Genomic DNA, 26,015 nt, shown 5'->3' with positions numbered 1-26,015 from the left:
ACTGGGTAGTGCTGCCCAATCCTTTTAGGTTCCCTCTCCATCTACTGCATGACTTGCTGAGCTATATGAAAAATGACCCTCTTCTAGTCCTACATATTGTTTTAGAACTGACTGAATGCATCCAACCTTCCATTCTTATTCCAAAGTCTTTTATGACTCTACTCCTGAGTATCCAGGTTTCATTCACTGCGCTGATAAGTGACAAAAACTCTATTCAGTCTTTCTCTGGGTCTGTGTTGACTATGGCCTGGTTCCAGGTTAACTTCCCAAGAGCTGCTTGCTACCTCCACAACTCCCTGGAGAAAAGCAAACCACCACACGAAGAGAATAAAGACTTGATGGCTTTTACGCCCTCATTGTGCCATCTTCTTTTAGAGTCTTCACCTGTCCTGGAAGCTGGCTCCTACCCCAGGGGAGACCAAGAAGCAAGAGATGAGAGAAAGGGTACAGAGTAACTGACATGTTGTAACCAAATGTGGTCTTCCAGTGTGCATCAGCAATTCTCCTTTCTGAGATGAGGAGTCCTTCCTGGCTGGTAAGGTCCTATGCACAAGATGCTCAGACTGGTTTGAGTTACCCTGAAAAGGAAAATGAGGAACTGGGCACAATCACGTTGGCTGTAGTACTTTTTTTGTGTTGGAAGGGATCTTAAAGACCACCTCAGTTCCAACTCCCCTGTGATAGGCAGGGACACCTTTCACTACACTATGTTGCTTAGGGCCCCATCCAGCCTTGCCTTGAACACCTCCAGGGATGGGACATCCCTAGCTTCTCTGGGCCATTTATTCTACTGCCTCATCACCTCAGAGTTAAGATTTCCTACTTAATATCTAATCCAAACCTAAACCCTCATAGTTTGAAACCATTACCCCTTGTCCTATTGCTACCGTCTGTGATGAAGTGTCCCTCTTCTGCTTTTTCTTTTATGTACTGGAGTATCTATTTATGTATCTATTTATGTATCTATTATAAGGTTTCCCCAGAGTTTTCTCATCTCCAGGCTGAACAAGCCCAACTCCCTCAGCATGTCCGAGTTTCTTGTGTACTTGCAATAGTGTTGGTAGCCGCCCAGTCCCTCAGCTCCTGTGTTGCAGCAGATATTCCGCCTCATTTTGACCCCCTGCTCTGACCCAGGCAGCTGGGTTCTCTTGGCCTACAGGGACACAGCTTGGTCAAGGAATTAAAAAGCCAGCAACAAGAATACCTGCAGTAATCAATAAAAACATGAAAAGAGAATGGAATATGTCTTTGAGAAATTGAGGACAGCGTTACTGAAAATTGCTCCCCTCCTTCTGGGTTTTACAGAGCCCAAGAACTTCAAACCACATAGGAGAACTGCAGCTCTTGCAACATCACGCAGTAAATGTCCTCAAACAAAGCAGTAGAGACACGACCTTCTGTGACTGTTATTGCAAGGACTTCGACACGGCTACTTCATGGGTTACATACCATAGTTGGCAAGTGCTATTTCATCTCTGAATTGTAGCACAGGCAGTTTTTCTAGTGTGTTCACAGCGTATCAGAAGCAATGTGCAGTCTTCGGTTGAAATCACAATATGCTCTACATCCATTTAGCATCTATTCCCATAGGCCGCAAAGCTGGCTTTCCCTTTACAAAGCACTCAGGCAAAACACGCTCTAGGGGACTGAAAACTTGAGCAGCTCTGGAAGGGGTTAGTGGGGTCTCTGTTACAGTTTCCAGTCACATGTAAAATCATTTTCTGAACCTCTGAAAAGCAGCAACACCCAAATTGCCTGAAGATAACCTGTGTTAGCTTGTAAGGCATCTGATCTTTCCACCAGCTTGCTCTATCAGCATTACTTTCCACATGAGGAGAGATACAGGTGCTTACTTTCAAATGATCTTTGCTTTCATTTTCATCCTTAAGCCAAGGTTTGGTTTTTAATCGCTTGTCTTCCAGCTCATTCTGGACCACAGACAACTGGATTTTCCCAAGCAGCCCCAAGCCTAGTAGACAAAAGATGATGTGTTATCATCTCAACAAAAGAAGCTGCAAAGGAAAGAGTTGAGGTTTCATGGGTGCTGTTGCCTTGTTTCACACCTTTTTAGCTTTCTGTCTTCCAGACAGCAGCAGCTTTGGAGGCAAGAACTTGTTTAAAGTTGCTTGTGTGTTCTTACTTTCCAAGCTGAGTACATTTCCTTGGCCCCAAAATCCAAAGCTGAACTCTTCCAAACACTAACAGAAGCTCATGTCCAGAGCAAAAACACAGAAGTGGCCTTCAGTATTAGACTGATACAGTCAAGTTCCCTGTGGTGTACAAAATACAACCATGAAATGCCAAGCTTGAGACCTAAGCTCTCTAAGCACAGCTGCTGCCTCCATGGCCAAGCAGGCTCCTTCACTCCTGCAGGTGATGGAACCTTTGTAGCAAGTCCATCACAAACCCAAAAGTGGCACGTGAACCTCACATTACATTCGGCATCATGCTCTTTGAACAGAGATGGTAGAGGTGGGAGGGGACCCCTCTGCAGCATCTCAGCCTTCCATCACTGCATGGACTTCTACAAGCTGTAGGCAAACAGCATGCCTTGTGGCAGAGCCTCTGGTACTCAGTGCTGGATGAGCAATTTGTGTTGCTATTTTTCCCCCAGACTGTAGCTGGACTTCATGAGAGTTCAGGACCAGACACAGAAAATCTACCATATCAAGACAGAATAAAGAGTGACAGCTGTAAGATTTAACCTTGCTAATCCAGCTATTTATCAGAATGGGTAAATCAACAGCAGCTGTTAATGAGCCTACATCAATATACCTGCTCAATAACCAAGCAATGCCAACAGGGCATTTTTTCACAGCTGGGACTTTAAAAGCATTTCTGGTCTAGAAACAGTACAGCAAAATTCCCACGGCATTCCAATGAAGACAACTGCTTAGGAAAGCAGTTTACATGGGGATAAAAAACAAGTAGGCTCTTTTGTAGACATTGGCAAACTGATTAAAGTGTCATGTATCTCGCCTTAGGGTGCTCATTCTATCTGCTTATTTACTGAGAGAAACAAAGGACGGAGAGAGCATGCGTGAAGAAGGGCATAGAAATGAGCTTGGATGGACATCTGCTGCTGATCAGCCATTGCAAAGAATTAGCGTGGTCTGTTGTAACCGCTACTGTTGTTCCAGGTGATATAAAGTGTAGTGGTAAAAATCCTTTAAGTGTTTTAATTAGCTGGTAGCAAAGAAGTCTGTCACTACAGCTACTGCCCCATAATGAAGTGCTACAAAAAGAACTCACAGGAGGTGGCACAGCTCTTAGCTGCACCAACACCAAAAGCTTTGATGCTGGTGATTTCAGAGCACTGACTAAACAGATCGATTAGATCTGCATCTGCGAGTCATAAATAGAAAGTAATGTTTGCACAGGATTAGAGTTTCTTGTTTTGCAAATAAGCAGCTTGGCTTTGGGTAACATTTCCCAAGGCACCTATGCAATAAAGCTGGGAAAGCAGAGCTTGTGCACCACAGCTTCTCCAGGCCAGGCACACCATACAGACAGGTTTTTCTGCCATCAGCTCCTAAGGTGTCACATTCACACACACTCAGGGACTCCCTACAGCCACCTGGTTCCTCCAGGACATTTCCAAGAGATGTCACCTCACCTGGTCTAATAACGGTGTCCTGAGAACTTCCCATGTATATATAGGGTCAGCCTTTCCAAAGCTTCTCCCTCCTCCAAGGCAGATCCATGTCTCCTCACAGGAATAGAATCAGAGAATCATTAAGGTCAGAAAAGACCACTAAGATCACCCAGTCCAAATGCTAACCCATCCCCACCATGCCCGCTGCCCACATCCCTCAGTGCCACATCTATACATTTCACGAACACCTCCAGGGATGGTGCCACCACCTCCCTGGGCAGCCTGTGCCACTGCCTCACCGCTCTTTCTAAGATGAAATGTTTCCTGATATCCAATTCTGAACCTACTGGCTCATGTCCTGCCAGTAATAGCACGGCCGCATCGGGTGAACCCTTTTAGCTGGCGGCCACCGGAGGGAGCTACAGGAAAGCAAATGAAAGCGCGTTGGAGTCCCTGCAGCTATCATTTAGAGCGGCGGCTTCTGTCCCTTTGCAGCCAGGTTATTATTTTGGAGTGGTCAGTGACAAATAGCAGTTAAATCAGCAGTGTTTCTAACCAGGGCTGATATTACAAAAAAAAAAATGCCCCAAGATGAAGTTTCCTTAGCAACACCCAGATCACTCATCCATGTTCTGAAGTCTCAGGTTCACTGTTCACTTAGTCAAACACTCAGCATTTCCTATCCTCTTCCTTGCCACTCTTCCTGCTCCTCACGCCTGACTAATTACATTTACCCTAACGCCAGTGTCAGTGCAGGGCCCTGATGGCGATCAGTGCTGACCTATGAGTGATGTAAAGGTATGAATGCATGGAGAGGACCTTCTCCATGTGGCACAATGATCCTTCATTGTTGTACACCGTGCTCCTGATACGTAAACGCGTTCCTCCCCATGTCACAGAATCACAGAATGACCCGGGTTGGAAGGGACCTCAAGGATCATGTAGTTCCAACCCCCCTGCCTGGCAGGGCCACCAAACATACACATTTACTAGATCAGGTTGCCCAGGGCCTCGTCCAACCTGGTCTTGAACACCTCCAAGGACAGGGCATCCACAACCTCCCTGGGCAGCCTGTTCCAGGGCCTAACCACTCTCCTAGTGAAGAACTTCCCCCTAACATCCAACCTAAATCTTCCCTCTTTTAACTTAAAACCATTTCCCCGTGTCCTGCTATTGTCAGCCCTTTCGAAAAGTTTACTCCCCTCCTGAGTGTAAGTTCCCTTCAGGTATTGAAAGGCCGACCTCATTGGAATGAGAATACAGAGAATACAGATAAAGGGATCATACTCTATGCTGTGACACTTACTCGGGCTGCTATAATTAAGGATCTTTGATAAGATCTGCTTATATAACCACGGTGATTAGCAAAGTATAGAAATGGAAGCAGATTAAATGAGATTACCAGCTACAGCTGTATTATAGTATACACAGAATCACAGAGTGACCCAGGTTGGAAGAGACCTCAAGGATCATGTAGTTCCAACCCCCCTGCCTGGCAGGGCCACCAAACATACACATTTACTCAATCAGGTTGCCCAGGGTCCCGTCCAACCTGGCCTTGAACACCTCCCAGTATACATAAGCTGCTTTCTCTAATTAATTTTCGATGCAGCCTTTCAGCACCTGAAGGGTACCAATAACCAGGAGGGGAGTAAACTCTTTGAAAGAAGCGATAGCAGCAGGATGAGGGGAAATGGATTTAAGTTGAAAGAGGGTAGATTTAGGTTGGATGTGAGGTGGAAGCTCTTTCCTGTGGACGCCTCCTCTCTGGAGCTCAGCTCGCAGCGCCGCACCGCGCATGCGCGGCAACGACCCAGCGATGCCGAAGGAGCTCAGTGGGACGGCCCGCACAGCTCCACCAATCGGGCGCTAAGCGCTCATCGCGCATGCGCACAGAGCGGCGGCGCCCCCCGCCCTCCTTCGCAGGTCCCGCCGAGCCGCGTTTCCGTCGCGGCGGCTGTGACGTGTGCGGTGGGCGCCGGGCTGTCCGGCGGGCGGGCGGTGGGAGATGGCGGAGTATCTGGCCTCCATCTTCGGAACAGAGAAGGACAAGTGAGTGCCCCATCCCTCTAACCGCGCCGCTCCCGACATCCTGGGGGGGCTGGAGGGAGGCTGGTGTTGGGATCCGCGCTTCGCCCGGCCGTACCCACAGCTTCGCGTCGCTGCTTCCCCTCAGGGGCTGCGTCTCCCCGTCCCCTCCTCCGCGCGGCCTGTGCCGCTGTGTGGAGCGCAGCGCCCGCCGACGGAGCCAACGGGAGAGCGGCGGCAGCGATACCCCCCCACCTCCCCCCCACCCCGCGGCGCGGTGCCCTCCCCTCCCCCACCTCAGGGCTGGAGCGCGCGTGCGCGCGCCGCCTCCGAGGAAGGAGGGGGAATGCGCGCCCCCGTGTGCGCGCGTCAGCCCCGCCCCGTGTCCGGGCTGGGTCCCCCGGGAGCGCCGCCGCCATGCGGCTGTGCACGCGCCTCGTGGCGCCGCCGGGCTCCGGGCCTCTTCTTCCTCCTCCTCCTCCTCCTCCTCTTCTTCTTCTTCCCCGCGGCTGCGCCGTGCGGGCGGGTGTTGGGTGTTGTGTGCTCCGCGCGGCCGGGCCTCGCCTTCCCCTTTTGTTCAACGCTCGGCCCCCGCCGCACAGTGAGGCTGTGCTTCTCCGGGCCGCTGTTAACCCTCATGTCCTTCATGGTGTAAGCGCTGCGATATCGCGGCGTAAGTGCACGTCCTGCAGTGAGAGTCCAGTCCCTCTGCTCACACTGTCTGTCTGAGTGTTAAAAGTTAGAAGGATTATTACTACACGCTGTGGAGTTATGAACATGCGAATAATGATTTTTTTTTTTTTGTCTTCCAGGAGAAATTTTCTTTCCCCTTTATGCACATCTAGCCCATCATAGCTTTTATGCCTTTGTAACTTTGCTTTCCGTTTTCCCAGCCGAGTTAACTAAGCGCTTTATGCCTTTTCTATCACTATTCTGCATCTGTGAGAGTTCTAGTGCCACAGAACTGAAGCTGTTGTTGGGTGATAGTCGGATCAAGAAAAGATATAATGACCTATAATGAGCTTGCTTTGCAAAGAAATAGATCACAAAGGTGGCTGGGCAAGGAAATACACATCAGCGAGACAAATCCTTCCTTTATGTAACACTTCTTTCCTGTAACTGAGTTATTTCAAATACCATCTTGGTAGCGCTTCTAGTTCCCATTGGAGTGTAGCCTTAAACAGGTGGGTTTTTAAAATGTTGTGTAGGTGTAGCTGTGTTGGCTTTAAAGCACGTTGTATTTACTAAAAGAAGAGGTTGGACATAACTATAGCTCGTGTAACTTTGCAGACAGTTCCTCACCTCATTTCCTATCCCACCACACTACACAACTGAAGAGAAGACTGGAAGGGTAGAACAGCAGCAATTGCTCTCTTACTTTTCCACGTCAAGTTAAAAGCAGTTGGGGCACATCATATAAGAATTATATACTACTATCTTTCTATTCCAGCATGTAACTACTTTGGGTTTTATACTTGCAGAGTCAACTGTTCGTTTTATTTCAAAATCGGAGCTTGCCGTCATGGAGACAGATGTTCTCGGTTGCACAACAAACCAACATTTAGCCAGGTTTGTTTCCCTTTTGCTTCTTTGATTTGTTCGTTTTTAATTGGTAGAAGTATATTCTTTAAAACATAGATTCTCAAATAAAAGTGAATAATTACGGAGCTCCAGATTAAGTAGTTCGCTTTTGGCCCCAGTTTGTATGGGATTTTGCTTTTTTTGGGGGTATTCCATTTACTTCTCCCAGCATTTCTAATCATCTCCTGTCACCCTTAATGGCTGCAGGAAGCGATGCTGTTGTAAGCTTGCCTGTAGTAGAGACCAACCAGTGCTAACTTTCAGGTGAGTGTGCCTTCTCAGTGATGTTAGGCACTTAAACCTTCCCAGATTTTTTTTATTATCACAGCTAATAGCGGCATGTTCCACCCAGCCAAAAGGTGTGAACTTCAGTCTTTGCATATGAGAGAGAAACAAAACCCAAAAGCAACTAATAAGCAAATAAATGACTTTCCTGTCATTATCTTTGCTCTCTGACCCAGGCTCTTAAGTTTCAAATGTAGCTTCCACCATTCCTTTGAATGTGGAAAGATTGTTCCTCAAAAGTAAGTTGCCTGGTTGCTGGGGGCATATACATCAATTGACTTGACAGCTTACCTAGACTTTGGTTATCTAAACGTTAGGGACAAGATGAGTGACTGCACATCTGCTTAAAGAAATGGTGCAGTGGGTGATAGGGTTGTTTTTGTTATTACGAGCTCTACGGTTTTCAGAAAACTATTTTTACGATATGCTTTTCCTTTTTCTATCACCGCTGATTGTCAAGGTATGCAGGTAAATAGATTTCTTTGGGAGAACTGTGTATGATGTGCTCGTGGAAGCTGCTGTTTTAGGAGCAGTTTTAGCTACAAAGGTGAAATTTACGTAGCGGTGGAGTCCTCTGGGCTGGTGGTGGTTAGGGGGGACTTCAGAAGGCAGGTAACGGCCATGAGGCTGGAAGTTAGAGGTGGTGCTCCTGAAGTTAAACCTACTAAATACGAGTGGGATGCAGGAGTGGTTTGAGGGGCGGAAAGTGTCAGGGTTGTGATCTGTGAGCACCACTGCTGGTACTTCAACAGAGTGAGTTTTTCCATCTAAGGGAACTTAATAATTCTTAGTGTAGATACTGTTTATCAAAAAATATTGTCCATTTGCTGAACGTGTTACTGATACACATGGCCAGTATGCAGAAATCGATAAGTAATGTAGAGGCTTCAGCTTAGTTTCTTGGCTACTACAGAATCACAGAATGACCCGGGTTGGAAGGGACCTCAAGGATCATGTAGTTCCAACCCCCCTGCCTGGCAGGGCCACCAAACATACACATTTACTAGATCAGGTTGCCCAGGGCCGCGTCCAACCTGGTCTTGAACACCTCCAAGGACGGGGCATCCACAACCTCCCTGGGCAGCCTGTTCCAGGGCCTAACCACTCTCCTAGTGAAGAACTTCCCCCTAACATCCAACCTAAGAACCACCTAGAAGAAAGATGATGTGAAACTAGACAGCTTCCACAGTGGTTGTTATAATGTAAAATATATATCTTTTTAGAGAGGGTTTATATGCAGCCATGTGGCTGCATCCTTCAGTTTTGCTGCAGAAGCTGCAGTTAGTGCTGCTGGCTGAAGGGGGTGAGCAGGGCATGCTGGAATCGTCTGGTGACATCTGGGAGCACTGCTCTTGGCTGCCACGCTGTATTGGAACATCTGCAGCGTGTGGGATTCCTTACAGAAATCTTTATTTGTGTGCGGATTGGTAATCAGCTGTGATAGAAAATAGAAGAACAAATGTGTTATTAATGGGAAGCCACTGCCTCTGTGTTTTTATCTTCCCCTAGTTCAGCCCTTAATGAAGGGCTGTATTAGGAAAGGTCATGCAATCCAGAGTGATCAAATTACCACCAATTAGCAGAAACACTGTAACTGTGTTTCTGGCTCTCTCCAGTTGTAGAGTAATACAGCTATTTTAAACCTGGGCCACAGAAGCACAAAGCTTTGGTCGCTATGACCGTACCTATTATAAAACACATGTGTGATTTATATGTGATCCCGCAGTTCCTGTGACGTTAAACGCCAGCATATGTAGGTATGACATTGCTGGTCCTATGACTTTTTTCTTTATGATGTAACTAATGATAATAATGTGTAAGTTAAGATTATTTGGGGACTGCAATTGGTACTAACGTTGAGCTTGTATTTTAAGTAAGTAATCACGTTTCAGTTTTTGAGCTGCTTACAGTGATATGGACATTTGGATTTTATTTTTATTTTTTATTTTTTTTGTAATATTAGTTTACTAACTTAAACATGGTTTGTTTTTTCAGACAACTTGATTTTAAGAAGAACGGTACAAATGTAAGGTTTCAAGTCTGCCTGGGCTAATTCTTCAAGTAAAAAGCAGAAGGGCTAAAAGGATATTGCCCTTATTTGAAGGATCGGAAACATGCGAACCTATGATGCTATTATATTATTTAAACAGAAATTCCACCAAGAAATTCCCGATACACAAAACGAGATGCAGCTCGTGCCTAAAAACCCTTATTGTGTGGTGTAACGTTCTAGGCTCTGTGGCATTATGTATTGTATGCTGTGCACATAACGCTTACTTTTTTTTCTAGACTCACAGTAATGAATCTGATCTTCAAAATAAGATGAAGCTAGGCGTATCCGTCCTATCACGTAGCTTGGTGTTGCAGGTTACTGTGCCTCACGACTCCCATTTTGAGGATAGCTGTTGAGACAAACGCAGCTCTTTCTTGGTGGTTAATTACAACTGTTTTCATAATATGATGGTCTGGATGCAATTGGAAGATTTTCTGCAAATACAAAAAGGAAGTCTTAAGAACAAACTATAACTATTAGATGTTTGCAAACAAGTTGTCTCTTTGCAATTGTCTATTATATGCACAGCAGCCAGTAGAATTCCCCTTTTTATTTTTTTTCCCCGCAGACCATCTTGATTCAAAACATCTATCGTAACCCCCAAAACAGTGCACAGACGGCTGACGGCTCACACTGTAAGTCCCACAGTTGGAGAAATTTTTTTAAAGAATGGTGTTAAAGAGCCCACTCCTAATTATGAGAAAATAATGTTGGCTTCTGAGCTGCTGACATAAAGCTGTTGCAAACAGGACAAGTGACGGAACTCTTCTTGCGCATATATCAAGAACTTGTCAAATGTGTGCAATTCAGAATGCAGAACGTGATTTCCTAAATTGGACTCGATGCAAATTTGATCGCTTAGTAAAGCTGCATTCTTTTGAAAGGGTTCAACTGCAGGCATTTATCAAATTCTTGATCCAACAACAACAACAAAACAAATAGGTCTATTTGTGATGTACGGTAAGTTTCCCGAACTGTGGTTTTTCTTTCGCCTTAACTTTTATAGGAAAATGGAGATCTCATGTCATGCTCCGATACTGTATTATCCATGTTCCTGGGGCTTTGTTGCTTAGAATCCGTTCAAGAAAACAAATTGAAGCGAATATGATTGCGGTTATAGTTTTGAATGCTGCTTTTGGGGGCCATTTATTACACACCTGCATTAAGTCACGCAAAACCCCTCCCCAGATTAATATTGGTTAATAAAAGTAAAATACAGTAGTGGAGTATCATGAGATCTCTTATTTTACAGTGTTAGGATCATTCAGAAAGGTCACCAGTTAAGTGAAAGTTCTCCTTCTTGGGAGAAAATAACCACCTCTCTTTCAGCACAGACTCGGCTAGAGCGACCCTAAAGGAAACCAGTTTCTTGTTAAAATTATTTTCTATAATATAAAGTTGTTGCGTTTTGTATTTCAGACCATTGCCCTCTTGAACATTTACCGTAACCCTCAAAACTCTTCCCAGTCTGCTGACGGTTTGCGCTGTAAGTTCATACAAGTTCCTTCACTGGTTCCCTGGGCTTGATTGTCAGAGCTCAGTGTCGACTTAAGCTGGTCTACCATATTAGTTTAACAGATCAAACTGACCACGTTTAATGAAATGTGCCCCCCAAAAATACCCAAAACTTTTTGTCCCGCTCACCTTCTTCCCTACTCTGAAAAGTATGAGGGGAATCTGAATACCATCTATTAAATAAGCTGGAATTGTACTTCCCCTATAAAGCAGTTTTGATGCACTGCCTTCATCCGCCCCTCCTTTCTCCTTGCTAGTTGTTTGCATCCTAGCAGTGCTTTTCTGTATGTTTTGTGGTATCCATAAGATTTCACCACCTAAAAGAGCAGGATAATGACACGTTGACTTCATCCAGAATAAATTTCCTGCTCTGTCAATGTTAAGAGAAGCTGAATTTGAAACTCTTCAGACTTCATGCAGAAATTTGTCCCAGGTTAATGTGGCTTCCATTTGGAGTCTGCTTTGGAAGAACGCACTGATAATAGCTTCCCTTTTGGCAGCTGTCTTTTTGGATAGGTGCATGGTTACAATTCTTTCCATGCTTTGAAAATTCAAATTCCAAAACCGAGTTGAATATTCGTGTAGGAAAATATGTCTTTAAAAGTACTTTTGAGGAGGGGCAGCTGTTTGTGCGTGGTCACAAACTAACTTGATGACTCTTCAGGAGGTAGGAATGGACAAAGGAGGAAAGCATCTACTCTAAGACTGGTAGAAATTAAACAACCAAGATTACTGACCTGTCGTTGTGACTGAGACATCATTTTAGAATAAGATTAAATTTTAAAACTAGAATCAAAAAGGTTCGATATTATTCTCTAACTAATATTTCTTGTTGAAGTGAATATGACTCGTGTGGTAATAAAGCTTTGTTTGGCTATTCCTTTTTTTGGACTGTTGGATTATAGACTAGTTCAGATTAGTTACCAGCATTTGTGAAATCAGCCGCTACCTCAAAAGTCAACACTGTGTCTTCTGCTCTAGAAGTAATAATGGCCCAGTTAAGCAACTTGAGCTTGTTTTATGTGATGCGATCAAGCTAGATGCATAATGAGCTGTGTAAGTTTGTCTAGACGCTAAACAGTTCTATTGGTTTGTAGGGCTTGTTGCAGATGCTTTGTAGTTAATGCTGTTTTGGTAAAAAACAAAAACGTTCAGTTGGGTTTTTCCACTGTCCCTAAATTCTCAATGCGCTGGTAACTAATTTGCACGGTGACAGCAGTTTGGTCTGTGGAGCTATTTAGATTGTACAGCTGCAAGGGTCTTGACTTGAACAGACTCTCTAGTCTTTTAAAAGCTGGTGTCCAACTTCAGTTTGCCTTGATGAGTTGGTAGTCATTTAACGGAGCCCAACTGTACCTTGTGCGGTAGAGCTGGAGCTCTGTTATCAGTACGTTTGCTGAAACTCCCAGCTCCCTGTTTTTTTTTTCCATATTTTTGTCCCCACTTAAGTACTTGCATGTATTTTAAATGGATAATTTGGGTAGCTGCTGAATGTGTTGTTTGTTGTTGCTTAACTGTCTTCCTTTCTATTGCCGTCATAGAGGATTAACCTTAGTTTTGAACAATAATAGTTTTCCTGAGTATTTTGATTAGTAATTGGGCTTCTCAAGGTTCAGATACCGGTGGCCCTGGAACATGAATGTTTGTAAAGCCTGTGCATTTGTATGCTTCCCACCTAGAAGGACCTTCACATAGTCATTAACTAACTGTTGCTTGTGATCTCTTAATTTGACAGTGTAATCTCCTTAAAGTTTCTAGCACTCGTCCATTTGGTCAAAATTAATTATTCCCTGTTGTGGCTCATGGAGCCCCCATCTGATATCCTAAAAATAAATAAATTCTCAGGTATTAATTAGCTATTATGAGTGGTGATTGCACCACCTTGGGAACATAGTTAACTATTACCTGGCTAGAAGAACTGGTTTAATGTTTGGTGTTTCCTTTGTTCGTTGTGTAACTGTGGGAAAGTGGTGGAGAAGAAGAAAGCTCTGAAAGCAAACATTTTTCACATGGGGAAACGTGAACCTAAGCTGCATGTCAAGCCTCCCTTAGCCTTCTTCAGGAGGCAGCTGGATGGGGGGAAAAATAACTGCAGTTCCAGAGAATGTGGCTGGTTACCATTAGAGACTTTAAAGAAAGATGCCGTGTTCTTCCAACTGGTTCTGCTAGCCAAAAATGGCTGACCCCAAGGCATCTGTTTTTTTCATAGCAGCCCAAGCTGAATAAACTTAGCCTTGTTGGCTCTGTTTCTTTCACATTCTGTGAACTAAAACAGCAGTGTTTGTAATTTAAAGGCGAAAATATTTTTCTAGCATGAAATGCAGGGTTCATTTTAAAACCGCTCCACTTGATCGTAATACACCACTTAACTGCTGAAGAGCTAATCCATTAGGCTTTAATGTATATAGCTTAAAATACAGTAGAGTAGTGGAAATAAATTAAACTCATTTTTATGTTCTTAATGCTCTGAAAAATCAGCAAAACTTATGTTGCTTTTTTAATGGCAGCAGGCAAGCAGCGTTCATTTGTGAAGTCCAACTTGGAGCATGTCAAACAGTTTAACCTATGTGGCTGGCTTATCTTGCACTAAAATATTTTGGCAGGGCTATAGAAAAAACTAAGTGATACTTTAAAAAGTGCTTTCTTGTGCAAGGCATTGTAATAACCTTCTATGAGAGCACTTATTAAAATGGTGCTTCGTAACTTCTCTGAGGAAATTGTTAAAAAAATGAAAGAAAATTCCGAGCTGCATTACTTTGTGAGCTCTCACATTCTAGTGTATATGAGCTGGAGATGGATAAATGGATTTGTTATGAGGAAATCCTGCATTTAGGAAGAGAAACGCTGAACTCTAATCACATTTAGAAATATGCAGATGTGACAAAGCACTTGCCTTCTGTTTAGGTAATGATGGTGGTAGATAAAGGGTGGAATTGTGCATCACATGTAAATCATACTTCAAAGCAATTCCATTCCCTTTCCTCCCTTTAGATTCGTGGCATACAAGTTTGGTTCTGATTTAAACTTTGTTCTGATTTGATCGTGTCAGTAGAATGTTTTGACGTATTATTTTGGACTTCAAATTGTTCACATATACTGATTTTCTTTAATACTTCTGTTAGTTAGCAACATGATAAATGGTGTCCCTTATGCTCCAGATGGCACCTATAGGTTATGTTTTGTAGTATAAGCATTTATTCCCTTAGTGACAGGCTCTAATCTGTATGACTCTTGATTTTTACAGGTGCTGTGAGCGATGTTGAGATGCAGGAGCATTATGATGAATTCTTTGAGGTATGCAGAAAACAGCGAATGTTCAAAATGCACTGAAATATTCTCAGACTTAACGGAAGCAAATTGCTTAAGTGGGTTTTAGCGTATATCACAAGTAATTGGGTTCAGAGAAGACCATTTGTTTCCTCAGGTGTTTGTTTAAACTTCAGACTTTCAGTGCTAAATATTTGCTGGTGTTAATTCAGTTAGTTTAGCTTTACTGTATATAGCAGGCTTTGCTTAAAAATCATCAGCCTGTGCTATGTGACATTTGGATTCTGTAATCTCTTCTGTAAATTAAAAAAACCAACACATTACTCATTTGTATGGCTGTACATCTAAGGAATACTATATCTACAAGGCTTATGTGTGGTATTTTCAGTGTGTCCTATGTGTTAACTAAATACTGTTTGCTTAATGTTTTTCCTTAGCTTTGTATTTTATCCTTTTAGCACTGTGCTTAGAGATGGACACAGTAGATGCCAAGCAAGTACCAATTTTAAGATGGGAAATGTAAAGACTTTTCAAGGAATGGTCTTTTTGTTGTTACTAATAGTTAGATGCATCCATTCCATACTTTAGCATGTCCCAAAATTGTAATTTTATTCTCAAATCGGTTTGTGTTTAGGAAGTCTTCACAGAAATGGAAGAAAAATACGGTGAAGTTGAGGAGATGAATGTTTGTGATAACCTTGGAGATCATCTAGTTGGAAATGTATACGTAAAGGTAGGAGGAAAAGAGAAATGTTAATTTAATGTTATGACTATACATACCTGTGTAGACCATAATGATCAGAAATAAAAGTTGCTTCTGAAAATTTATGTTGGACTTTGAAAAAGAATGCTTTTCATCTTGTTTTTAAAACAAGATCTAAGTTAGTTTAAGTAAACAAGGGCTTCAGTTTTTGTACTGGTTTCTCTTAAATGCTTAAAGTTCCAGTACACTTGGAGCATTAGTATTACGTGGAGTACCCCTAAGTATTCCTCATTGTCTGAAATTGTGGTGAAAAGACTAATGGTGAAATAGCATTTGTTGTGATTAGCCCTGAATCCAAATCAGTGGAAAGCTGAGTTTTTTTAAAATTATTATTGCCTTTTTTTTTTTACCCTGATGAGACTGTCTGTCCTAGGAGCAGCTTGTAGTTTCATTAGTAGTCCTAAACCACAGCTAACATAGACTCATAGAATCACCGAGGTTGGAGAAGACCTAAAAGATCATCCAGTCCAACCGTTCACCTGTTACCAATAGCTCCCACTAAACCATGTCCCTCAATACAACATCCAATTTGCTCCTTGAACCCCCCAGGTTTGGTGACTCCATCACCTCCCTGGGTAGCCCATTCCAGTGCCTTGCCACCTTTCTGAGAAGTAATGTTTCCTAATGTCCAACTTGTTTTATCAAGAATCTTTCATCTACTTCTATTGCTTCTCTACAGTGTGAGAAATTATTTTTGCTTTTAGTTTCGCCGTGAAGAAGATGCAGAAAAGGCTGTGATTGACCTGAACAATCGCTGGTTTAATGGACAGCCTATTCACGCTGAGCTTTCACCTGTGACCGATTTCAGAGAGGCCTGTTGCCGTCAATATGAAATGGGGTAAAAAGCAGTTTCCTGTTTGCCTATGGAAGCGTCTTTTGAAGTGTTTGCATAGACAAGATGGTTGCTTGGGTGTGGGTTTTATGTGTAATTCAGAGTAGGATAAAAAAGCACTTCAGGCAGTGTTAATCTGGAGTGCCTGTAGTCAGCTTTTTGACTTTTACTGTCTTTCAGAGTTTGATCCGGGAACAAGTCAGTCTCAGTAAATGATCTTTACTGTTTTTTGTATTAGAGGCGATTAACTTCTGAATGGCTAGAGGCCTACTAAGGGCTTAGGGCAAACCCACTGTAGAGGTGAGAATTGTAACCGTCTTGAATTGTGTTTCAGAGAGTGTACACGAGGAGGTTTCTGCAACTTCATGCATTTGAAGCCCATTTCTCGAGAGTTAAGACGCGAGTTGTACGGGCGTCGTCGTAAAAAGTGAGTTTGCTTTTAAACACAATTAGAACGGATAAAACTACACATCAGTTGCGTAATGTTCAGGGGTAAACTTTTAAAACTTGAATTCTCTCTTGCTTTTTCTGACACCCACCTGTGAAAGGCATCAAGTGCAGCTAGAAAGTGGCCAGCTTAGAACAACCACAGTTATGATTCTGTCAAGAATGTGTGGATATTTTCGGGACCTGATGAGTATTCACTGTTTCTCTATAGTTTAACAGTTAATGGCTAGCTTTTGTAGCCAGTATTTGTTCTGTAGTAACAGGAGGTTAATACTAGAGCATCTGATTATTAAGATACCTTATGGAAAAGCTTTCACAGCTGCTGTTAATGCAGCATGTTTTTGTGGATGGTCCACTCTGAGTTGGATTGAATCTCTTTGGTTTTAGGAATGTGTTATTAAGATTAAGCATATTTAATTGTTGGATTTGTTCTTGTATGGAGCAGTTTTGTGTGTTTTTTTCAATCACAGAGGGAGCCTGGGAGCATGAAAATGTTTTTCCTATAAATGTCTCTAATTGGCAATATCTTAATCTGTGAGGATAACTTTAACTCTCAGAATGTGAGTTAACATGTTTGTGCCTAAATACTTTCTTAAAATATCCCAATTTCAATGTAATTTCTTAAGGTGTGTGGAAGAAAGGTGAGATACGCTCATCTTAACCTTTGGGTCACTCCCAAGAGTATGAATCTGGACCTCTCTGACTTAGGCACCAGTGTGTCATCTTTTATTGCACTAAAGATCAGACTTGCGTGTTTAGCTATGGATTATGATTGTTTTACCTATGGCCTAATTTCAGCCTAGGATCGAACAAATAAAATAGCTGACTCCTCAGAGTCTTTATTCGCCCTGTTTAAATTCTTGGTGGAGCTAAGACTGTCACTTGCATCAATAGGGTTTTGCAGGTAGATTGTATAGATCAGAATGACCTGAAAATAGTCCTTTGTTAAATGACATAATTCGAAATTTCAAGAAGAAAAAAAGAAGACTATACCAGAACTAGTGGATAAATAAGCTAATTTAGTAATTCTGAAGCTCAATATGCAAGACCTATGTATCTCCATGTCAGATTAGATTCTGTCCCCACGCTTGCTCCCGTTCCTGAGCACCTCAGCATCGAACAATATTTTGTAAAACTAGACTTGTAGCATTTGTTTATGTGGCCTTTTTAATTCTGCTGTATTTTCTACAGCTATTTAAACAGTAGCGTTTGCTTTCTTCCTCCTGTTAGTGAGTTTTCTGAAATCCTTATAACCGTTCAAAACACTCTTTCCTTGACAAGTGCCTTATAAGATATCAATCTATAGTAGCTGTGTTAGCAGTACATTCTGCGTGGTTTTAGTCATCTTCTTGAAGTCGTCAAAACTGGAGGCAGGGAAGGATTATTTGCAAAGGTTGATGGCTTCTGAAAATAGAAGGCAAAGCAGAAAACAAGCAAAAATGCATAAAACTCAGAGTTTTGAGCTGCTAGATAATGCTGTTGATTTAATGGGTTTGGACTCGTAAACGTTTTGCTGAAGGTTTTTCCTCTGTGTGCTTGACAGCTATTATTAACTGCAGAAGCAGGTGTCCCCTTTTCTTTTTGCTTCAATTAGCAGCTGCATAAAAATGCATTTGCTTCCTCTACGTGCCTCTCCTTAAGTTTTATGATTGGCAATGAACAGTGGAGTCTTTTTACAATAGTCGACTCCTCAGTGTTACGTTTGTTCAATACATAAGTGTATGATTTAACAGCGTGTGCGCCAATTTACCATTGCTCCCAATATTCCACACTGTTTTTCTTCTGTCCCGTTACTTTCATCCCTAAATATCCCACGGAATGCTACTGAAAGTGATGAAGCAATAAATTGTTCAAACTTTCTTTGAAGGCATAGATCCAGGTCGAGGTCCCGCGAACGTCGGTCTAGATCCAGAGATCGTGGTCGTGGTGGCGGAGGAGGAGGAGGAGGACGCGAACGTGACAGGAGGCGGTCAAGAGATCGTGAAAGATCTGGTCGATTCTGAGCCATGCCATTTTTACTGTATGTCTGCTAGAAAGTGTTGTAGTTTGACCAAACAAGTTCATAATGAGATTTTTTTTAAAGATGGGCTTCTGAATAAAAATTTGTAGTGATACAGTATTCTTTGTGTAACTTGTTTCTTGTTGGGGGGGGAAGGGGGGAAGTCTTTTTAACTGTCATTCCTCTATCTTGACAAATACCTGGATTAATACTATGCCTGAGGGAAAGGTGGTAAATGTATCGGAGGAGCGCCAGTCTGGGTTTTTTTTTTATTTTTTATTTGGATATGATTTGAACTGTTGATGAAAATGTGTGTGTATATAATATAAAATATTATATACATATTAAAAAAAAAATAATATACTGCTTAAGAAACAGTTACTCATATAAGTTTCCCTTTTCCGCTATGCTGTCTGCTTATTTAGGTTAGTTTAGGCACATTTAAAAGGAAGGCTGTGCGAAGTGCATTTATTTACCAAGTAGAAACGCTTAGTTACCAAATGTATGTTTGTTTGTTACCAGAAGTCTGTGCTCTGTCTATCAATGTGACTGTGGCATTTACAATAAATCCAGTTTCTTGGTGTAAAATCTAAAGCCTTTTTTCTAAGCACTCTGGAGTAGTTGTGTTGCTACTCCTGGCAGTGCCAGAGTTCATAGTTGAGGGTTTTTGGTTTTTTTGATTCTTGACTGATTTTCCTCATATTTGCTAGAACTGAAGCTACCTATTGCAATGCATGGGAGGGGTGGGAAACAGTATTTTTATCTCGGTAGCAATGAGTTTCTGTATTAAAAACTCATGCTCCATACAGCAGGAAGCATAGAATCTACTGAAAGAAACAAAAGGCCTGAAATAGAAGGCCCTAATTTCTTAAGAGGCTGGATTTTTTCACTGTGTTCTCCCAGCTGTTGCTTAATGAAAGTGTTTCCCTAGTGTTCCAGACAACAGAGGACTAATTGGATGCTAAGGAAAATACTGGTTTTTTTCCAGTTTTACTCACTTTTGAAGAGATGTAAAGTGCAATGGAAGCTGACAAACAGGTGGCAGTTTCTTCACAAGACTTTTTATGTCTTGGTTCAGGTGAATGGCACAACAGCTGTGTATCTTAGGTTGTGCATCCCTTCAGGAGTTAAAAGTTTAATTGAACTGTTGCCTGAGAGACTGTACAGCGTACTTGCCATTTCAGGTCATTCGTGTCTGCTTTTATTCAGCTCATGAGGTAGCATGAAGTTATGGACAATGGTCATATTTATGTCCATTAAACTGCCTAATGCAGTATAGCTTTCTGACACCACAGAGAATTTAGCAGCTCTTTAGTTCTCTGAGTATGGTAACTTGCTAAGTGATATATCTGCTCCTTAATCATTTAATTTAACTAAATAAAAGGACGGATAATAAAGGATATGGAAGTGTTGCATAGACAGATTAACAAACCAGCTCCTCTGTCTCAAAAATAAATGCAAAATCACTTTGCTCGCTGTAACTTGGAGATGGCAAAGAAAAAGATATTAAGAAGTGTGCATTTCTAATTGAATATGCATTGTCTTTTAGAACTATATTCCTGTACCAATTTAAACTGAGTTTATTAACATTTGTTCTGGGTGGTTTGACCAGCCAGATTGTGGGCTTTATTCTGCCAGTAACTTTTACAAGGAGAAATATCTCTACGTGGAGACAGCTTTGCTATTTATATTCTGTTGCAAATACATGGATTATGAATTCTTTTTCACTGGGAGAAATTGATTGATGCCTAGAATAGATGGCTGAACTGAAACCTGTTGTATGCCTGCTAGGTATTAGGAACTGATAACTTAGTTCTGGTTTAAAGGATGTTAATCCAGTTCCTCAATGAGACATAGGATTATTAGTGATTTAATTTAAATTGCAAGCTCAAAAAGATGAGAATAGCCACTAGTTTTTAATACTAGTTTGCTGTATAAACAAGTTCATTTTAGACTCATATAAATGTATCTCTATAATGGCTTTCATCTGTTTATCTAAGCACTGCTGAACAGCAAGTACGTTTTTTGTGTGAACAGATAGCAAACAGTTGCTTTCCTCCCCCTCTTGTAACTGGAAGATGTCTTAAAGGGCACTGAAAGCAATGGGTTTTACTGGTGATGCCATTCAGCATATAAACTAGAAGCATTTGACATCTGAAACGTAAACTGCACAAACGTAGTTAAACGTGGTAGTCCAAACTGGATTCATTTACCAATGCAAAGGTAGGGAATCCTACCCACCCATTCTGTTCTTATTTACATTGTGTTTAGAGTTGAGTTAAATTTCCACACCTCCCCACCCCCCATAGGTTCCTATATCTCACAAATACATTGTTGTTGGCTCTTAGCAGTGGATCTTAAGGAATTTCTTTACCTCAAATAAGTGACAGCATACAGTATTTTCTGAAGTCCGAGTCAATTAGATTGAAACTGTTAATCCCGAGTGGCTTCCTCTCAATTGTATTTGGCTCTTATTCTGTGAAAATGCTGCTTGTCCATGAATATGATGTATGTTGAGACTGTAAAACCAAATGGAGAAAAAATTGTTCAAAAATAAAGCCTTTTTTTTACTAAGAATCTGACAAAAATTATCCCTTTCCTTTAGATGGGATGCTGTTCTATAAACGACTCATGAGGACCATAGGCTACGCATTTCAACTAACCAGCTTTTGGCTCAAGTCGCTTTTTTAACTGCTACTTGTTTTTGTAGGGCTGGTGGAGCACGCCTTAAATACATAACAAACAAAACAATGGTATTTACTTGATACAAGTTGAAGTATCAAAAGACTGGAACTTAGTGGGTTGGTTTCTGTTTATTTTCCTAACCCGATAAGGGCTCTGGTTGAGTAGTCCTGTAATTTTCTATTGTGGTAATCGATGGAGAACAAGAATGCTGATTTTAATGGGGAAAAAGAAAGTATGTTTAGTTAAGGAAACAAGTGGCTGAGAAGGGACAGTTTTTTGAAGGCTATTTATTTACCCAGTGTTGCGTGGTTTGTGCTGTAAAACTTTGGCAATGGACACAACCAGCAGTTCCCACTGTCTTACTTACACAGTTGCAGCTTGTACTTGGCCTCAAGTTGCACCAGGGCAAGTTTAGGTTGGATATTAGGAAGAGCTTCTTTACAGAAAGGGTAGTTAGGTACTGGAATAGGCTCCCCAAGGAGGTGGTTGAATCGCCATCCCTGGTTGTGTTTAAGAGCCGTTTGGATGTGGTGCTCAGGGATATGATTTAGTGTAGGGTTTTTAGAGTTAGGGTACTGGTTAGGCTGCGGTTGGACTTGATGATCTTCAAGGTCTTTTCCAACCTGGGTAACTCTATGATTCTAAGTATGCTGCCTTTAACATAGCAGAACGTGAACTGCTTTTGTAACATATAGGGAAAGTATTCATCACTGTGTTCCCCAAGCACTAACTTAAGGCTGCTCTGAAAGTCAGTCCTACTTCAGGAAGTATCACAGCTGGGAAAAAAAATGATATTGAGTTGGTGTGTGCTCACATCAGCTGGTAAGGAAGTAATACCTAATAGGTAAGATTGTCATAGAAGAGAATACTTAAAGCTGAGCTTGAGGTGTATACAACTGAGCATAACTTTACATAGGAATGTGTCAATTTCCATTTGAAAGAATCAGAATTGCAGCCAAAAGTCTGTCGAACAAATCAGCCTGTCTTCACATTGAAGAGATATGTGATGCATTCTAAAACAATGCACAAGTATTTCTGAATTTATCCAGTCAACCAATTTTATTTATCATATTCACAAATGTCTCCTGGTTCTTTTTGCAGTTATCAAATTACTAATTACACGTATATAGAAAGTGGAGCTTGTCTCTTTAACTACGTGAGTGATCCATCCTCATCAGCAGTGTGCTCAGAAGTCAAACTATCATGCTTAATTTCCAATATAGCTAAACTCCAGCAAGAAGAAAGAATAGCAAAAGGACAGTGCTATCCACAGCTGCACCAGAGCTATTTTAAAAGGTCCCCATCTTGTGAAGATGAAAGTCATTTCAGCACATGCGAAGTGGGAGAGGGAAAGGTGATGGTTATCAGATGTGTACATTCCTTATTGTATTCCAGTGGTTGTTAGCTCAGTACTTTTCTCGTTCCTTGAGTTTTGGTGGTTGCTTTCTAACCAGATTGTTTTGACAGGACTAAAGGCGAATAGAAGTTACATGCATTCATACATCAGCAGAGCAGCACTGTAATAGCTGCTGATGACATGATGGCATTCAAGTGAGGCTTTGGGCAGCGATTTCTCAGGCGAGCTGTGACCCTATGGAACAGTTTGTGTGAGTACAGTTTTCCCTTCAGTTGTCAGTTTCCAAAGCTGCTCTTTTGGTTGAGTCTGGAAGAATTAAAAATGAATAAATAAATAACATTCCTGCCCTGGTTTTACTGGGCTATGAGACAAACTGTGGATACAGGCTGTGCATAGCAAATGAGCCGATCTCCCTGCCCCTCTGTTTTTCACGGAAGGCCCTGTAGTCTGCCAGCTTTAGGCCTGCTGTGTTTGTGCTGCCACCTGGCTCAGTTTCAAGCGTTGCCACCTATGCAGATAAATTTTGGCTGTATTTCCAACCCGTTTGCACTTGATTCTTGAAGCCATCTGAGATTCTAAATAAGAGAAAGAAAGGACAAGTTGCTTCCATTGCAGTACATGTTCTGGGCCTGAGGCCTACGGGAAGAGCCAAAGGAGCAACTGCTCTCCTTTTCCTGCTATCTCATTTCCCCTTCAGAGCTAATACTTGTGTTTAAGAGAAAGCTGAGAAGGCTGCACAGCTCAGAACAGTCCTGTGACTTTTATTACTGTCTCTTTCTTCTGTCTCCTTAGTGAATGTGGAAGAGGCTTCATCTCTTCTTCCACCTGTGCTGATGAAGGGGAAAAAAATGCCCAGCAGCTTTAAGAGGAAGGCTTGATAAAAGAACAGTGAGGCAGTACGTGGAAAAGTGATTTGTGGACAAAGCGTAAGTATAAAGTGAGTAGACTGCACTACTGGTCTTAAAGTTGTTGTATGGCTGGGCTAGGAATGGGCAAGGGAAATTCCAAAATGGAAGACAGGCCAAAATCTGACCAAGGAATACCCTCATTAAGGCCTGGAGCAGTCTTTTCATAGCCTCATTAAGATCTGGAGCAGTCTTTTCATTCTGGAGGGCTTTGACTCATGATTTTTGACTCTTTCACATGACCATGTTAACCACAACAGAGAGAAATGCCCTTCTTTGCTTAGCCTCCAAGGAAGGAATACTTTGGTCTTTAGCCAGCTACATGAGTTTCAAACACACACATGGTAGCAACTTTTAACACTGGACAGAATAAACGTCTTCAGCAGAGGGAACAGGTTTGTAGATGAGGGGAGAGTAATGGATGATGTCCTTCATGTGGGGCTACGGGTGACTTAAGCAAGGTTTCAGGCAGCCTCTCGCTCCATCTAAAATGTGTTTTTGCAGTTTGAATGGGTAACTCACCGGAGAAGCGAAAACTGGCTGGGTCATTGGGCTTAGAGGGCAGTAATAATCCTTACTGCTGCAACTTTGACCCACTCTGCTTCCTCCTGAAGGAACTTGGAAAAACTGTATATCCCCTTCCTTATTGCCCTGTAGCTAATTTAAGACAGTTCTGCCCATCTTCTGTTTTCTGTTCTTCAGTGTTTCCTCTCAAGTCACATACCTCTCTGCACATTCTTGTTGCAACGTATTGTTTCTATGTTGGCTGTGTTGTGCCTCTTTTGAAACGCAGCTCACCAGATCGGATATGGTACCTCATCTAAGAGCACCAGTGCCAAGTGCCATGTCTCCTGCAGCCTATATTCCTATTTGCGTAACCCTGTATGATGTTTGTTTTTTTCACAACAGTGGGGCACTGCTGACTTACAACAATTTTGCGTGACGCTATAATCGTGCATTCCATTCCACGCAATTACTGTCCAGATAGTGGTTACACGAGTGGTCACATTGCTCCTGCCTGGCCGTAAAATTTTGCATTTGTCCTTATTGGCCTTATCCTACTCTGCCATCTCATTGCTACAGTCTGTTAAAGATCACTTCAAACTATGATTCTGCCCTCTAAATTGTTTGCAGCCTCTCCCACATGGTTAAAATAAAATCTGGTGTGGCTCCACTTGAGCTGCTTTTTCCTCCCTTTGTGTAAAAGCATTTTATGTGTTCACAGCTTCTGTGATAGCCATGAGTTCTCCCTTCCCAAACAGGCTCTGAGTACCACCAATGTACCATTAGTTCTCTGGATGACTTCATTAAGTTCTCACAACAAACTTCCTTTACCTGATGTTCCGAGTTCCCACTCAATACTGTTTGTCCTTTAGTCACTGACTGCAAATGTTCAAGGGGTCTCTCCTTTACCTTTCAGTCCTCAGTGAATCTGTTCAACACTAACACAAGAAACAGCAATTTCTGCTTGCCGTTCCTAAACAAGATGTTTATTTCTATATTAATGTAGAAATACCTGTTATGCAGATCAAGCAATAGCGTCAGTTGTATACTAGGCCTTCCTCCAATTCCTCTTGTTCCTTAGGAGAAAAATAATGCAAAGTAATGGCAGATGATCGTCAATCTCAGGAAATGGCTTAAGTGCTCCATGGCACCGGTAGTGAATTGCTGATGTATAGAAGTTACTCACAAGGGCAGGTTAAGGATTAATCTAAGCGTCCCACAGATTGGGCTCAGTTATGGTGGTCTAACTAGGATGCAGTCACTAAAAGCTTTGTATATTCACTTCTTGCCACCATGACTTGCTACTAACATCAGCAGCAGAGTGTGGGTCTGTGTGACTACAGATAAGTTTCAAGTCTTTTTCTTTAGACAAAGCTCCCTCTTCTTGTAAGTGTATCCAGTTTACCTGAGAGATGAAATGCTGAGCGCAGAGCTGTGGTGCAATTACAGATACCTCTAATTAGCCTGGCACATTATGTTCAGATAGTTTGCAGCACGCCTAGCGCTGTCACTTGCTCTATACTAGTCGTCTTTGAGGTGCTGTCTGTTTCACACTTTGTAAGATGCATCGAGTCCATCTGTGCTGCCAGCTTCGTATCTCAGCACCCATCTGCCTGAGTTTGCAGTGGCTGCTGCAAGGCTGACACTTCAGAAGCAGAACAGCTGACTCTGTGCCTCTTCCCTCAGTCTGAAAGGCATCAAAGATAAAAAAGGTATGGCTTCACCACCCCCCCTCCCCCATTTGGGCTCTGTAGATACGCTGTCAGTTTGCAAACATTTGCATGCATTTTCTTGAAGTTATGACAGCGTTCCAGACACAAATATTCACGGGCTTATGTTCCATAGATCTCAGCCCACATTTTGTCTTCATTTCCTCACTAGAGAGCCCTCTGTGCCCCCAGGACCAGCCTCAGATTGGCCCCATCCAGTCATCACCTCCCTTCTGCCATTTTTACCACCCTGCTCCTTACTCCTTATTTTTATACAGCGTGCAATTACGATGTCATACGGCTATCTGTGGAGCAGCTATGCATACAGACGGAAGTGCAACTCCTTCCATTACCTAAAACACGTGAACACTGAAGGGTAAGCCACATTCAAAGCCTCAAATTGCCTTTGTACCCCAGGGCGGATTGCGGCCCACCGCCATCGCTCCCCATGCGCAGGGGGGCGGACATTTTCCACCTCAGCTGCTCACCC

The 26,015-nt window shown here is 42.3% G+C and overlaps 1 protein-coding gene across 11 annotated transcripts; it reads left to right on the top strand.

The window, feature by feature from the left end:
• The first annotated feature begins 5,563 nt into the window (after positions 1 to 5,563).
• U2AF1 (U2 small nuclear RNA auxiliary factor 1) lies at positions 5,564 to 18,485 on the top strand. 11 transcript variants are annotated; one of them, XM_085529869.1, is made up of 11 exons: positions 5,564 to 5,647; positions 7,105 to 7,192; positions 7,412 to 7,468; positions 9,485 to 9,515; positions 10,111 to 10,177; positions 10,962 to 11,028; positions 14,302 to 14,351; positions 14,959 to 15,057; positions 15,792 to 15,925; positions 16,254 to 16,346; positions 18,234 to 18,485. In XM_085529869.1, exons 7-11 carry the CDS (start codon positions 14,322 to 14,324, stop codon positions 18,367 to 18,369), a joined length of 492 nt encoding a protein of 163 aa, XP_085385995.1. In that variant the 5' UTR covers positions 5,564 to 5,647; positions 7,105 to 7,192; positions 7,412 to 7,468; positions 9,485 to 9,515; positions 10,111 to 10,177; positions 10,962 to 11,028; positions 14,302 to 14,321; the 3' UTR covers positions 18,370 to 18,485. The 11 variants fall into 11 exon arrangements, with proteins under 11 accessions (XP_085385995.1, XP_085386009.1, XP_015738992.1 ...); XM_085529883.1 differs by lacking the exon at positions 7,412 to 7,468; XM_015883506.2 differs by lacking the exon at positions 9,485 to 9,515.
• The last annotated feature ends 7,530 nt before the right edge of the window (positions 18,486 to 26,015 follow it).

Source organism: Coturnix japonica, chromosome 1, assembly GCF_054131305.1.
Source record: "Coturnix japonica strain WE chromosome 1, WE-NBRP24, whole genome shotgun sequence".
NCBI classification, from domain to species: Eukaryota; Metazoa; Chordata; class Aves; order Galliformes; family Phasianidae; genus Coturnix; species Coturnix japonica.
The sequence above is the reverse complement of the archived record's forward strand: the minus strand, read 5'-3'. Positions and strand labels throughout refer to the sequence as shown.

Excerpts from the sequence above, each read along its gene's own strand:
- U2AF1 (XM_085529838.1), top strand. The coding sequence starts at position 7,146 with ATGGAGACAGATGTTCTCGGTTGCACAACAAACCAACATTTAGCCAG. Across the intron at positions 15,058-15,791 it reads TTGGAAATGTATACGTAAAG|TTTCGCCGTGAAGAAGATGC; the intron begins GTAGGAGGAAAA and ends TTTTGCTTTTAG. Across the intron at positions 16,347-18,233 it reads TACGGGCGTCGTCGTAAAAA|GCATAGATCCAGGTCGAGGT; the intron begins GTGAGTTTGCTT and ends CTTTCTTTGAAG.